This window comes from Myotis daubentonii, chromosome 6 (assembly GCF_963259705.1).
Source record: "Myotis daubentonii chromosome 6, mMyoDau2.1, whole genome shotgun sequence".
NCBI classification, from domain to species: Eukaryota; Metazoa; Chordata; class Mammalia; order Chiroptera; family Vespertilionidae; genus Myotis; species Myotis daubentonii.
In genome coordinates, this window is record NC_081845.1 from 5378383 (window position 1) to 5391912 (window position 13530).

The 13530-nt window shown below is 50.4% G+C and overlaps 1 protein-coding gene across 7 annotated transcripts in view; it reads right to left on the minus strand.

Annotated features, from left to right (window-relative positions):
- Window positions 1–823: 823 nt before the first annotated feature.
- ARID1B (AT-rich interaction domain 1B) overlaps window positions 824–13530 on the minus strand; it is a 400125-nt gene continuing 387418 nt past the window's right edge. For all 7 annotated transcript variants that reach the window (XM_059699964.1, XM_059699960.1, XM_059699962.1 and 4 more), the window contains 5 exons: window positions 11869–12019; window positions 10054–10150; window positions 8059–8842; window positions 6149–6279; window positions 824–3930 (listed from right to left, as the gene is read on the minus strand). In XM_059699964.1, coding sequence (XP_059555947.1) covers window positions 2197–3930; window positions 6149–6279; window positions 8059–8842; window positions 10054–10150; window positions 11869–12019 — 2897 coding nt within the window. In that variant the 3' untranslated portion in view covers window positions 824–2196. The remainder of the gene's footprint in view (window positions 3931–6148; window positions 6280–8058; window positions 8843–10053; window positions 10151–11868; window positions 12020–13530) is intronic.

The following is a 13530-nucleotide window of genomic DNA, read 5'->3' on the forward strand; positions in this document are numbered from 1 at the left end:
GTGACACTCGAGAGTCACGGCTCGCTCGGATTAGAACTGTGAGCTCTTGCCTAACTCTTCCCAGGGTGACCATGGTAACGGGCGCCCGGACCACAGGCCTGGCGGAGGACTCGGAGTTTGGTATGCGGTGCCGGGAGGGTGTGTGAAGAGGTAGACTTAAGAGGGTGCCCACTGACAGCTCCATCCTGCAGCAGTTTCAGAGGGTGATTGCGACACAGTAACAGTCAATGACCCAGGAAGGAAACGTTTAAATTAGAAACGACTGGTATTAAAAAGCTACTGTGCACCAGGTAGGAAGGAATATGAGAATATTAATATGCCCTGAAATAGAAATAATCACTTTGCACTATGTACACCACATACAATAGAACATATTCTCTTTAACATTGCACAATATAAATATTATACACGGTGGAGTAAACTAAATGCAAAATAACTCCGAGGCACACAGAAAAAAACACGGACTAGATTGAACTCTGGTTAAAATTAAGACGGGTTAGTCAAAGGCAGTTTCACTCAGGCCGGAGAGCTCTCGAGGCCTCGCCTCACGGGCCAGCAGCCACCTCCCATGTACACTGAAAAGTCTCAGACCTCCATGGCGTTAGAGTTGATTGCTTCAAACAAAGGCTAATCAGCTAAATAATTTGAGAAAGTCAAACTGTTGCTCCCCTCTCGTCGGTAACCCCTAAGGGTCCCTTCCGACCTCACGGTTTGGTGACGAGTGACTTGGTTAGTACACGGCTGTATTCCCCTATCTCTTATAAATGACTGGGTTACTAGGAAACCACGTCAAGGAAACTAGAACAGTATTCAAGAACACCCATCACAGTGCTTAACAAGATTTAATGTACATTTATTCTTAACATGTGGAACATATAAAGATTTTATACTGAATAAATGATATTCATTAAGCCAGAGGAAAAGGAGGAATTTACATCAAGATTTTTTTCTCTTTTTTTTTTTAAACTACATTATCTTGAAATACAAATGTGGATTCTCGTCACTGAAAAATCTTTGAAGTTGTATTTCTTCCTTTTAGTTGTATTTTTCTCTTTTGTGTCTGTACTGGTGACCATTTTCTAAATCAATCCGTACGCAACCATTTCCACACCTTGATTCATGAAGCAAATGGTGATCAGCTGCGCTCCCGAAATAGAGCATGACTTTATACATACAGAAACTTGTACATTACCCTCTTTTTTTTTTGTTTTTGTTTTTGTATTTTTTCTCTTTTTTTTGGAGATATGGCCCTAATGAAAAAATATATAAAATAAAAATAAAAATTATTTAAAATCTACCATCACTTTGTAGTTACCACATCATGAAAAAGAAACTAAAAACTTTGTACTAAAAAAAAAAAAAGAAAAAAAAAAGAAAAAAAAATGAGGGTATGTTTAATGTACAACTTCTATATACATCACAGCCCATAGGCAGTAAAAAAAATATTTAAAAAATGATTAAAGGAATTGTGAAGAACTGTCATGTGGAAGGTCAAAGACAGACAGCAGACATGACGTAGTGGTGAGGAAGCAATTTCCGTTGATCGTTGTCAGGTACGTATTTTCAACTTTAACTTAAAAAAACCCATTCGTATTGCTCCTAGCCTAAGGTAACCATTTTCCTGTGGAGAAACCAGCATCGTTCGCTAGTCTGACTACTGACTGACACACCTCCTTGAGCCCCGAGACCTACCCTTCTAGCAGTTTCTATTGCACAGAGCTTTGGGCGATGGGACAGCTTTATTTCATTATCTGAAGGGTAACACGCCTGGGATAGGGATGGGTTTTCACCTTTTTGCCTCAGTGTGGTGAAATTTTCCCATCTGAGCATCTTTTGCCACAACTTTTTTCTTTAAAGTCAATTTGCTTCCCAAAAACTGTAATACAACATGGAAAAGAAAGAACATCAAAAAGAAAATCTGTGAAAAACAAAAAGTGACCTCTGAATACACTGGACAGCAACTTTGGTTAAAAAAAAAATTAAAAAACCCAACAGATGTACTTATACACACAGACAGCAAATATTACTTTCATAACTGTTCGAATTAATTCTCTTTAATTCCCAATCGGTAAATATGAACGGGGCAGAGGAGCACACGTTTTCTTTTCCTTCTTCCTACGCTGGAGAAACAGAACAGAAAACAGCCGGGGTCCGGGACCTCAGTCGTCACTCACACGCGCGGCCTCCTCACCGGGGTCATAACTGCCCGATCTGAAACAGAACGTCACAGATGACGGACGCCACCAGAGAGTTCAGCACGGCCGAGATGGAGATGTCCAGCAGCCGGCCCTCGTGCAGCAGGAACTCGGAGCGGTTCTCGTCCACGCGGGCCATGGCCAGCAGCGCCTTGGCCGCGCGGCACATCATGTCCACGCTGGGCGGCTCCAGCGGCGGGGGCTGCATGTGCATGAGGCTGTGCTGGCTCTGCTGGTACTGGGCCATCGTCACCCCATCCTCCAGGAAGCTTATCAAGTTCCCGATGCTTCCCTTCTGCACAGCTATCGCCCTCGCGGCCAGCGTGTCCCCTTGGGCCAGGTTCGATAAGAGCGCCATGGACATTTCTCGACAGACCGGGTTTTTGCGGTCGCCCACGTACCTAACTAACGTCGCATAGAATTTCTCCTGCCGGCTAAACGGCGGCGTGGCCAGGATCAGGTCCACGTTATTGTCCTGGATGCTGAGTTTACAGAGCGTCTCCAGCACGAGTCTCTGCGGCGACAGCACGGAGTTGGGTCCCACCGTGGGGAAGGGGTCTTGCGCCTCCGCGGAGGGGCACACCATCCAGTGCAGCAAGCCGTCCAGGATCGGCAAGCAGATGCTCTCCGTGTACGCAGACAAGTCCAGCTGCCCGGAAATGTTGGCCAACGTGACCAGCGTGTTATCCCGTAAGACCTCGAGGCAGTCCCACCACCACTCGTCTTTGCTGCAGGCCACCCCCTTGTCCTCGTCCTCCTCCTTCTCGTAGGTCTGCGGCGCCCGCTTCCGCTCCGGGTGCTCGTGGTGCAGGAGGATGAGCTTGCCCAGGATCAGCACCAGGCCCGGGTGTTTGGACATCTCGGCGTCGTTGCCAGGCACGAAGGACAGGCTGCGGACGATGTTGGACACGCAGATGCAGCGCTTGGCCAGGGAGTCCTGCCAGTGCGCCACGGTGCAGAGCGGCGTCTCGTCGCGGCTGCGCGGCTCGTCCTCCAGCAGCTTGATGTTGCGGTGGCTCCGGGCCTGGTGGATGCCGAAGGGGAACTTGCCGCTGTCCGGCTGGGCCCCGGGGTTGGCGTCCTCCGGCAGCGCCCCCGGCCGCGCGGACAGGACGTCGTCGATGGTCGCGATGATGCTTTTCTCCGGCTGCTCCTCCAGCTCCCCCTTTCCCTCCAGCTCCTTCTTGGGGCCCCCGGCGCCCGGGGCGGGCGGCGGCCGCCTGCGCGGAGGGATCTCCATCTTGCTCTCGAAGTGCGTCTGGATGTGCTCCGTGGTGTCCCCGCCGCCCAGCTGCCAGTGCAGGAGCCCGCTGCTGAACTCCTGCACGCGGCCCAGCCGGTCGGAGCGGTCGACCACGAACAGCTTGTTCTTTTTGACGATCTTGATGGGCAGCTTGTCGAACTTGCTGGCTTGCCTGGGCTTCTCCTTTGGCTCGGCCGCGGCGTCGGAGGGGCTCAAGGCCGCGCTGCCCTTCTCCTCGGCCTCGGCCTCGGCCTTTGCACCGTCTTCCTCCTCTGCCTCCTCCTCCTCGTCCTCCTCGTCCTCCATGCATTCCGCAGCGTCCTCCTCTCGCCCACACTCGTCGGCCCAGGCCTGGCCCTCATCTTTCTTCACTGCGTTGTGGTCAAGTGCTTTTTGGCTGGGGTCTCCCACTTCATATTCCATAAGAATTCCAAAAATGTCAATCAGGCATTTCCTAAAGTACTCGACTAAAAGTTCCAGAAATCCGGACAACTGCAGAGGAGAAAGAGACCAAGGACAGGCTTAGTGTCAGGGCACCGGCCAGGCCTGCCACCCCGGTAAGCCCTGACAGCTAGCAACCGTCTGGGGGGACTCTCCCAGGGCCCACTGCGTGCCTGGCTAGGCCCAAACTACTGACCCATCACTACTGTCTTCCTGAAGTTCTGTTATTAACCAAACCGGTATCTGCCCTGTTTCTTATGTCCTGTTTACTTTCCTGCACTACCGACATGAAAACTTACCTGTTTATTTCATTTTTCTAAGATTACTACCCCCCCCCCCCCCAACACAATGCATTCATTACCATAAGAGCAGGGAAGTGAGCCTCTTTCCTATTATTTTATCCGAGACTCTGCCTGCCTGGGTTTTCACTGTCGTCATCGAACTAGATGGTTATTTTTGTCTCAGGTGCCACAGGTCAGGCCGATTTACTCTTTGCAAGAGGTACTTTTAGCAACGTGGTAGCCCATAACAGGAAATTAAAAGCAAATCAATTGAGTCCCCGATAAGTGGATTAGAATGTTTCCTTGAAGGCAGTTTTACCTTCCAGCTATTCGAGGCTCCAGCTGAAGACAAAGCCACGAGGACCAGTTTTGTTTCTTTTAAGCACATGTCTGTACCAAGGAAAGCAACATCCTCCCCAATTAGCGCGCTCAGCTCCCCTCCCGCAGAGTGCCACTGGCACCTTGGGGTTAAAGCACCAGGAAGTAAGAAAGGGCTCTTCAGTGGAAAGTGCGGAAGGCAGCCACTGTCCTAGCGCTGCCAGCTTCGGCGCGGAGCGTGGTTATCACGTGAGGGGAGTCGGGGAGCAAGCAGAAAGCACGGCCTTCAGGGCACAGGCAGGGTTTCCCCAGCGCAGGCGTGGGTGTCCCCCGCTCCCCCCCCCCCCCCCCCCCCAGCCAGACCTCCTTTCCCGGCAAGGACAGGGAAGCGGGGCGGACCTGCCGGAAAGGCGGTCCCACAGCAGCTCACCGCCCACAGGACACAGTGCGTCACTCCGGCAGAGGCGCAGTGTTTTAATTCTTATTTTCAGTTGAAAGGAACTTCATGTAATGTTTATGACCTTATTCACACACTTCCTAACACCTGAGAAACTGCCTTTCAGGGCTACATGAACACTTAAATGAGAAGAGAGGGAGGCTCTGGTCCTATTTCAATGGAAGCAAGGAACTAGGTGTTTGGGCCTTTTCACCAAAAGCAGTTGTTCACACACAGCAGGGAAAATGCCCCTTCCTCATGTTTGTTTCTGAAGATTTCTTTAAAAGTCCACAGCGAGGGGACCCTTGGGCGTTTCTCCTAACCCTCGGCTCCCTGCTCTGTGAGCTGTTCTGCTGGAATCTACTCTAAACCTAGCGCCGGCAGAGGAGGGCTGTCAGCTCTCTCCTGGCTTTAAGGGCGGCAGCAACCTGGAGGGGCGGAGACAGGAGCACACCAAGAGGGCATGGCCGGGAGTTCCTGACTCTTTCAGCTGGGTGGGCACAAGCGGACTCATGAAACTGTCTTCTCTACTTGTGTAGTCTGTGGCGTGGAGGGCTGGCTGTATGCGTTGATCTACACTGTTTATATAGGGACTTGGGCATCCGCGGACTTCGATATTCATGGGGGTTCGGTGTCCTGGAATCCAGCCCCCCTGGAAACTAAGGAACAACGTATGTATCTGGGGAGTCCAAGTTATATGCAGCTTTTTGATTGTGTGGGGGTACCTGTAACCCCTGCGCTATTCAAGTGTCAACAGTATACTATGTATCTTCTAAATATAAAATTTCTCTTTAATTTTCCTTTTTGAAAAACTTTTTAGTTAAGAGAAGGGTGAGGTCCCATTGGAAAGAATAACACTCCATTGCAACCCACTCAATTTCCATCACCGACTACGGACATAACTTTATGTGGCATCTGAGTTAATTCACCTCGGGCTGCTAATATTCATTCTAAACAGCAAATTAGTTTTACTATCATCCATTCCATACACACACGCACACAGGCATGCACGCACATACACGGTCATGGTGTTCTTATGAGACATAGGTATGTGTAAATTTATATAAAGGCTGAAGTGAATTGTCATTCTGCACTGAATTCTCGGGCAACCACACATTGATTGATGTTGGTGATAAAGAGGGCCAGACGCTGAGCGCCAGCATTAGTGAAGCATTAAGCACCCCTTGGTTCTCGTGCGCTGCTTCGGTCCTCGGCTCCACTGGTGCTGGCTCACCTGGGAGAGATTGAACGTAGCGACAGTGCTGTCATCATACAGGAGGATGTTTATAGTGTCCAAAGCCCAAGTGCTTTCAGCCAAGAGACCGGACTTCAGGGACATCATCACACGCCAGGCCTCCGGGGTAACTAAAAGTGGGGAAAGAACAGGGTGTGATGAATAGTAACGCCGTGCACGAGAGAACAGAAAATAACCAAGAGTCAGAGAAAAGGAATGGTGGTAAGGACTGGCTTTAACGAACTGTCCTGAGGGATAGACACGATCACTTCCAGATTTGAAGCGAGGTGATGGCTGTACTAAGACGCTTTGGTCTGGAAGGCCTTTTGCTTTGCTGGTTGAACAGGAGCCCACATGCTTCTCCAGGAGGCTGTGGTTCAGCACAGCCCCGCTTTTTCCCTTTACCCCCTAACAGATGCATCCGTTTCAATAACCGAGTCAAACCAAACAACGCTACTTGTGCTTGCTGCCTGCTCCATTCACAAATGCCTCAGCTTGGGGTCTTTGGAAGGCTGGCGAGTATGCAGAGTATAAGCCAAACTTCAATCCCAAATACAAAGTCCTGGCTTTCCCATGCCGACCTCTGTTTCTCAGCTCTGGCCCTCAGGGCACGCTGTGGACAACCCCAGGGCTCTGATGGTCTGGATTTTTCAGGAGCTGAGCCTGAGCCGGGGGATGGGACAGAGAGAGCTGCACTTTAGTCCTGTCCATTCCCGTCACTGAGGAAGACAGAGCCATGTGATAAAACGCGTGCAGGCTTTGCCATAGCTGGGCTAGGAACAGAGGCCATCATCTGCCAGTTTCAGGGGGGCCATCTCAGGAACCTGGGAGGGCACATGGTGTGAGTGGACCTGCCCAGCCAGAACTCACCACAGCCACAGCCTCATGTCGGGAGGGGACTGTGGGTTTCCACCTTTATTTTAATTTCATCTACTTTTCAATTTTTCTAAGATAGGCACATATTACTTTTATCATAGAAAAAGCAAGCTTCCTTTTTAAAATGAGGAACATAAATTTCTCTAGACTACAGACAAATACTGGTATAACATGTACTAAGAAACTTTGTATAAATTTAAATATTTATTTAAACGTGTACACACACATAAACACAAATACGTGTGCATATTTTTACATCTATTCCCATATGAAAATGGTGCTCTGAGTCTGTATCTCTATCTCTTGCTACTCTCCTGCACCCCTTTCTCTACAGGTCCTTACAGTCCAATGAGTGGAAACATCTTTAACATTTTTCTAATCACTGAATATGATTTCATGTCAAGTGATTTTGAGATTTTTGAAAAGAATCTTAGTATAATCAAGATCTTTAATTCCCTTTGCTGTACTGAAAGTGCTTAAAAACTAATGCAGAGAAACTGTGTGTACTCCCAGAATGGGATGTCTCCTTCATGTTCAGAAGGCCCCCAGCAGCCCCCTGGCCGGGTGGACCAGTGCCCTCCCGTTACACGGACCGCAGGTCACAATCCCTATCTGCCCACATATCACGTTCAGGCTTCCCCTCTCCCAGGGAAACCCACTGCCCACCTCTGCCTTCCAGCCCCACAGCTGTTCTAAGCACGTGGTGCAGAAAGAAAGTGCTTGCTTTAGGTCAGATCTTTCGGCCAGAAGCTAGTCCACAGCCACTGGGGACCCCCTGGCTCCCCGGAGGCCTCCCCCCTCAGCCCCCTCTCCCAACACCACTCCCACGGAAAACACCGTGACCAGGCTTTCCCCTGGGACTGCTGCTCACTTCAGATAAGTGAGTTATTACCACCACTGCTCCTCTCAGAAACATGGCAGTGTGTACTCATGGGCGGTTCACTCCTTTGAGATCAACAGCAAGAATTTCTGAACTAAAATGTAAATTCTGGCCACACAGGGCTTCCCTTGGGGGGGCAGAGCTGGGTGCTTACCGATGTCCTTCGAGGTAATCTTCCGCCTCTGTTTCAAGACCGGCTGGGATGCCTCCACGGAGCCGGGAGGGAAGGTGATCTCCCTTCTGATCGGGGGCGGCTGGGGGGGCGGCCCCGTGACCTGGGGCGCGGGGACGGTGGGCATGACCTTCTGCATCTTCATGGAGGGCAGGAAAGGGGACTTGCTGGGGGACATGCGGCTCTCCAGGGCGCGCGGGAAGGCGGCGGGGCTGGGCGCTCGGGAGATGTGGTTTGGCAGTGACGGCGGCGTCTGGTAGGACGACTGAGGCGGGCGCGTGATGGGCTGCATGGAGGCCGACGAGGACATGTAAGGCTGACGCTGGCTGACGTGAGAAGGCCACTGGCTCTCGTGATTTATCCTCTGATCAGGGACCATCATGTCATCCGTGCGGCTCATGCCTGGGTAGGGGGGGGCCTGGGCGGGGCCGCCGGGGCCCTGCCTGCCCTGGTAGGGGTAAGGCATATCATTCCGAGCCGCCCACAGGCTCTGCTGCGGCCCTTCCCCGGAGGCCGGCTGCAGGGGGCCGCCCATCATTTGCGGGGGGAGGCCGTGTGGGGGCATCTGCCCCGGGCCCTGCACCCTCTCTCTGCCGTAGGGGTAGGCGTACTGGCCCTGCAGGGGCCGGCGCTCGGGCCCGGAGTAGGAGCTGCCGTACTGGTTGTACATCTCGGGCTGCTGGCTGCCGAACTGCACGTTGTACATGTCCCCCTCGTGGCGCTTGGCGGGAGGCCCGTACATGCCGTCCATGTGGCGCTTGTAGTTCTGAAATTCACACAAAGGCAGATCGCACTCACTGCTTTTCCGGGGATGACCACACACTCCCCTTACGCAAGTTATCGCCTGGCGGTGTTCACTCCGAAGGGGACATGGGAAGCGGGCGGAACGAAGGACTAATGCTTTACGCCTCATTTCAGTGTTGCACCCCCCCCCCACCCATGCCAGCACCCACGGACCTCCTGTTTATTGCATTGCTTGGTGTTGTCTGTGGGATCAGGGCCTGGAGTGAGGCTGAGGGGACCCAGCAGGTAGAAGGATATTCCGAGGGCATTCTGGGTTCAACAATTCCTTAGGCCTAACTCCAGAACAGCCTCCCCAAAGGATCTGGCTCCTCAGACTGGGCCTGTGCTACCCTGACACCCACACTCCATGGCCCGCACCCCAACGTCCAGCTTGTCCAGGTCAGACTGCCTAGCCTGAGGACAGGCTGGGCGCAGCCGGTTCCTCAGCTCCTGGTCGGGGGGTGTCTCCTGATGGAGTGAGTGAGATGCTGACATGGGAACTGAACTTTCACCTCATTGGAAAACCGCTAGGATCAGTTGGTTTAATAACACAGCCCACTGTAGGTGCACGCGCCGGTAAAATTAAATACATGTTTGACCCCCTCTACTTGACACGCGGTCTTAGGCCTTGGAGTGTGTGGAAGTTGCCTTCCTGTGTGAAAGCCTAGCCCGACGGCCGTCCTCTGCACCCGCAGTGTCGGCGAGCTGGTCCCGCACAGCCAGCCTCTGGGCTGCAGGGCTGCTTGGACCAGCACAACCTATCCAACCGTCAAATGCAGTCAGTTAATAGTTGCTCTTTAAAAGCCAACTACTTTCACTTAGTAGGTAATTTTTAGTTGTTTTTTCCTACGTCCTCTTTAAAATATATCCACATATTTCTGGTCTAAAATGGCGTTGGATTGGACAGTACACACAGACATTTAAAACATACTTAAGCTGGGCTTGTTACTGTTTACCCGGGCGCATGTCCTTAACTTCTTATAGCACATACTTGTCTGGGATACCCTACACCAAGAGCTGTTTTTAATTTGCTGGCTTCCAAATCTGAGACGATGTTCTCGCACAAACAAGTAACATTGTGATTGCTCAACAAATGCTAATCATTTGGTTATACCATACTTGCTGGAACTCTCCGCAGTGCCAGGAGTCTGCGTCTGAACCAGAGGGCACCAGGCACGCCCACTCACCACTCACCGGCTGCTGCGGGTACAGGCCCGGCTGGTGTCCTCCATACGGCGGCTGTCCTGAGGGTGGGCCTTGGCCCGGGTACTGCTGCCCGTAGGGTTCATGCCTGGAATGATGCATTCAAAGAAAACTTCCTTCACAAAGGACCTCAGGCCACGGGAGAAAGGAACAGTCTATTTCCTGAAACGCTATACTCAACAGCTTTTCTTCCCCTCACTTGCACACCTTCCAGCAGAGGCAGTCCGAGCAGCTGCAGACGAACTCTTAGCAGAAGGATGGGAACACCCATTCTGGGACCGCTGCCAATCCCCTGGGCAGTAGGTGTGAGGAGTCAGTTCCAGCTGGCGGGGCAGCACCCTCTGCTTTTGAGTCAAGGCCCCGCCCACCCACTGACGCCCTGGGAGTGCCATACAGGGTTGTGCTGTGGGTATTCACGAAAGGAAGAAACAGCACAGAGTCGAAGAGTCCAAGCAGAGGACCTGGACATGGACATCCAATAATGGAAACTAGTTCTACTTCTCCCTTTCTCGTTATGAATAAGAAATGTTCATTTTTTTTGCCGAAACCGGTTTGGCTCAGTGGATAGAGCGTCGGCCTGCGGACTGAAGGGTCCCAGGTTCGATTCTGGTCAAGGGCATGTACCTGGGTTGCGGGCATATCCCCAGTAGGAGATGTGCAGGAGGCAGCTGATCGATGTTTCTCTCTCATCGATGTTTCTGACTATCTCTCTCCCTTCCTCTCTGTAAAAAATCAATAAAATATGTTTTTTAAAAAAATGTTCATTTTTAAAGGTATACATCAAAATTAATGCAAATGATACTGAGTTAGCTAGTAACTGTATGGATGTTAGTGCTCAAAATTTCAAAGTCCTATAATCATAAAAGGCTATAGAAAAGAATAACAGGAATTATTTAAATGTATTACTATTAAATCTTAAAATGGGAATGAGCAATACATTTATTTTTTCAGCTAATATACTGAGAAATTACAAATACCATAAAATAGAATGTTTAAAAACCCCCCAATAAATATGAAATTTAAAAAAATTAACTGGTTTAGTTAGTATATTGATCTTGTAAGAAATAGAATAATTAAACTGAATATATTCCTGAACTGGTCAGTGAATAAGACAGAAAATGAATGAACTTTCAGACTATCACATGTAAAACAGACACGGGAATTTTTGCTAACAACATTGATATCTAGAAGGAAGCTTATAGTTAGGAGAAAAAAATATAACTGACATAGATAAAATTTACGCTGAGCAAGTAACTTTATAGAAAACTCAGCAATGAAGTAAGCCCCTCTCTCTAATGCGGTAGAACCAAAATGACGTCTACACCTAGGCTACACAGCTTTCTTCCTATATTTGCTTTGGTTCCTTTAAGAATATATGTCCCATGCCCTGACCAGTGTTACTCAATGGTTAGAGCCTTGGCCTGTGCACCAAGGGGTCCTGGGTTTGATTCCTGGCCCCAGTTGGGGCATATGCAGGAAGCAAATGATTAATATAATCAATGTTTCTATCTCCTTTCTTTCCTTCCCTCCCTTCCACTTTCTCTAAAAATCAATGGAAAAAATATCCTCTGGTGAGGATTAACAACAAAAGGAATATATGTCCCAGGACAACTGTTTCCCTTCTGATCATCAGCCAACACACACACACACACACACACACACACACACACACACACACACACACCCGAGCTGTGCCCGGACCCGCAGGAACACGGACACTGTGACCATCGCCGCCAGGGCTCAGGAGTGTGTGCTCGGAGCACCGTTTCCGGTGAACGGCTTCATCTTTGCCTGAGAGACACTCACCTCCGGTCGTAGGTGGCTCCGTAGGGGAACTGCTGCCGCTGCCCCATGCCCAGGCCGGACATGGCCCCGGACGGACTCTGGTTGTACATGTCCTGCATGCTGCTCGTGGGCATCGGGCCCTGCGACATGAAGGGCTCGCTGCCTCCAGGCACTGGGACGTGGTGAAGAACAGACGACAGTCAGCATTCCCAAAGCCCAAGGCCCTGTCTAGCCATTTGTTACTGTTAACTCGGCAGATATATCTTATCCTTATATGACCAACAATATGAATGAAAGAGCGTAAGGTCTACAGTCAAGGTGGGCCCTGTGGGCAGAACCCTAAGATGGACCCAGATCCCCACCCCATGTACAGGCCCCGCACGGCCCTCCGAGTGTGGGCAGGACCCCTGAATACAGGGGGGTAACCGGAGGAGAGACTGTCAGGTGGGCCCTTTAAATCGCCTCTAAAGGCCGGAGACAGATGAGTCAGAGGTGCCCCCCTGCTGGTCCTGAAGAAGCACCCGCCTTGCAGGGGAGAGGGTCATGGATAAGAACGGGCGGCAGCCTCTGGGAGCTGCCCAGACCCTCAGACGGCAGCCAACAGGACCCCTCATTCCCCAGCTGCAAGGGACTGAGTGCTGCCAGACACCTGCACGAGCCAGGGGAGCCGAGCCGCAGAGACCTCGCCTGCCTAACACCGGATGCCTGCGTGAGCGAGCGGGGCTGAGCACGCAGGGACCGGCATCAGTTTATGCTGCTTTAAGCTGTCAAGTGTGTGGTAACATTGAAAACGGGCAAGTTGGCACACTTCTGAGTTGACTTCCTTGTCTATAAAATGGGTCTGGAGAGAGAGAGATGAGATACTTGCAGAGCTAGTGCCCGACCCTGATGGGGAAAGTGAAAACCTCGACACAGACACCCACCCACCGACCCACTCCAAAAGCAGGATAAAGGAAGTCACTAGGGAGTTAATAGCTCCAGAATGGATGAGATGCACTATTTCTATCGGGGGTAGAGCGACAATTAGGTCAAATGTACAAATGAGCATCACTCAGCGCCTGAAGGAAATTGGGTCAAGTCCAGAAACCAGCCTGTCGGCAAATTACACATTTTAATGCAAATCGTAATTGATACGCAGTACTACCACCTCCTTCATGCTATGAGGGTTACTTCTGTCTTACATGAGGCGAAAAGCTGATTAAAGTGTTGTGAGCTGATAGAGTTGTCAGGCTGGCACAGAGGTGCAGACAAGGAAGCCAAAAACTGGTGGCCGGTATTCTTTGCAATGGCTTTCACATTCTTTATCTTATTTGATCTCCATCAACCCTCAGTTGAACCAGTTTTGATGTTATTTTCCATTTCATAGATTTAAAAACAGAGGCGGACAGAAATTAAGGGGGATGACTAAAGTTAAGTAACTTAATTTCCCTATATAGAAAGAGTTCTTAAAAACCAATAAGAAAAAAATCAAATGAAAAAATGGGAAAACACATAAATGGATATTCACAGAACAAGAAAAATAAATGGCTGATAAATATACATAAAAAGATGTGTGGCCTCGCCAATAATTAAAGAAATCCAAGTTAAAACGGTAACGAGGCCTTCCCCCCCTCCCAATCTGACAGGCAAATACTAAAACGACTGATAACCATCATCTTTGGCATGAGAGTGAGCACCACGCAC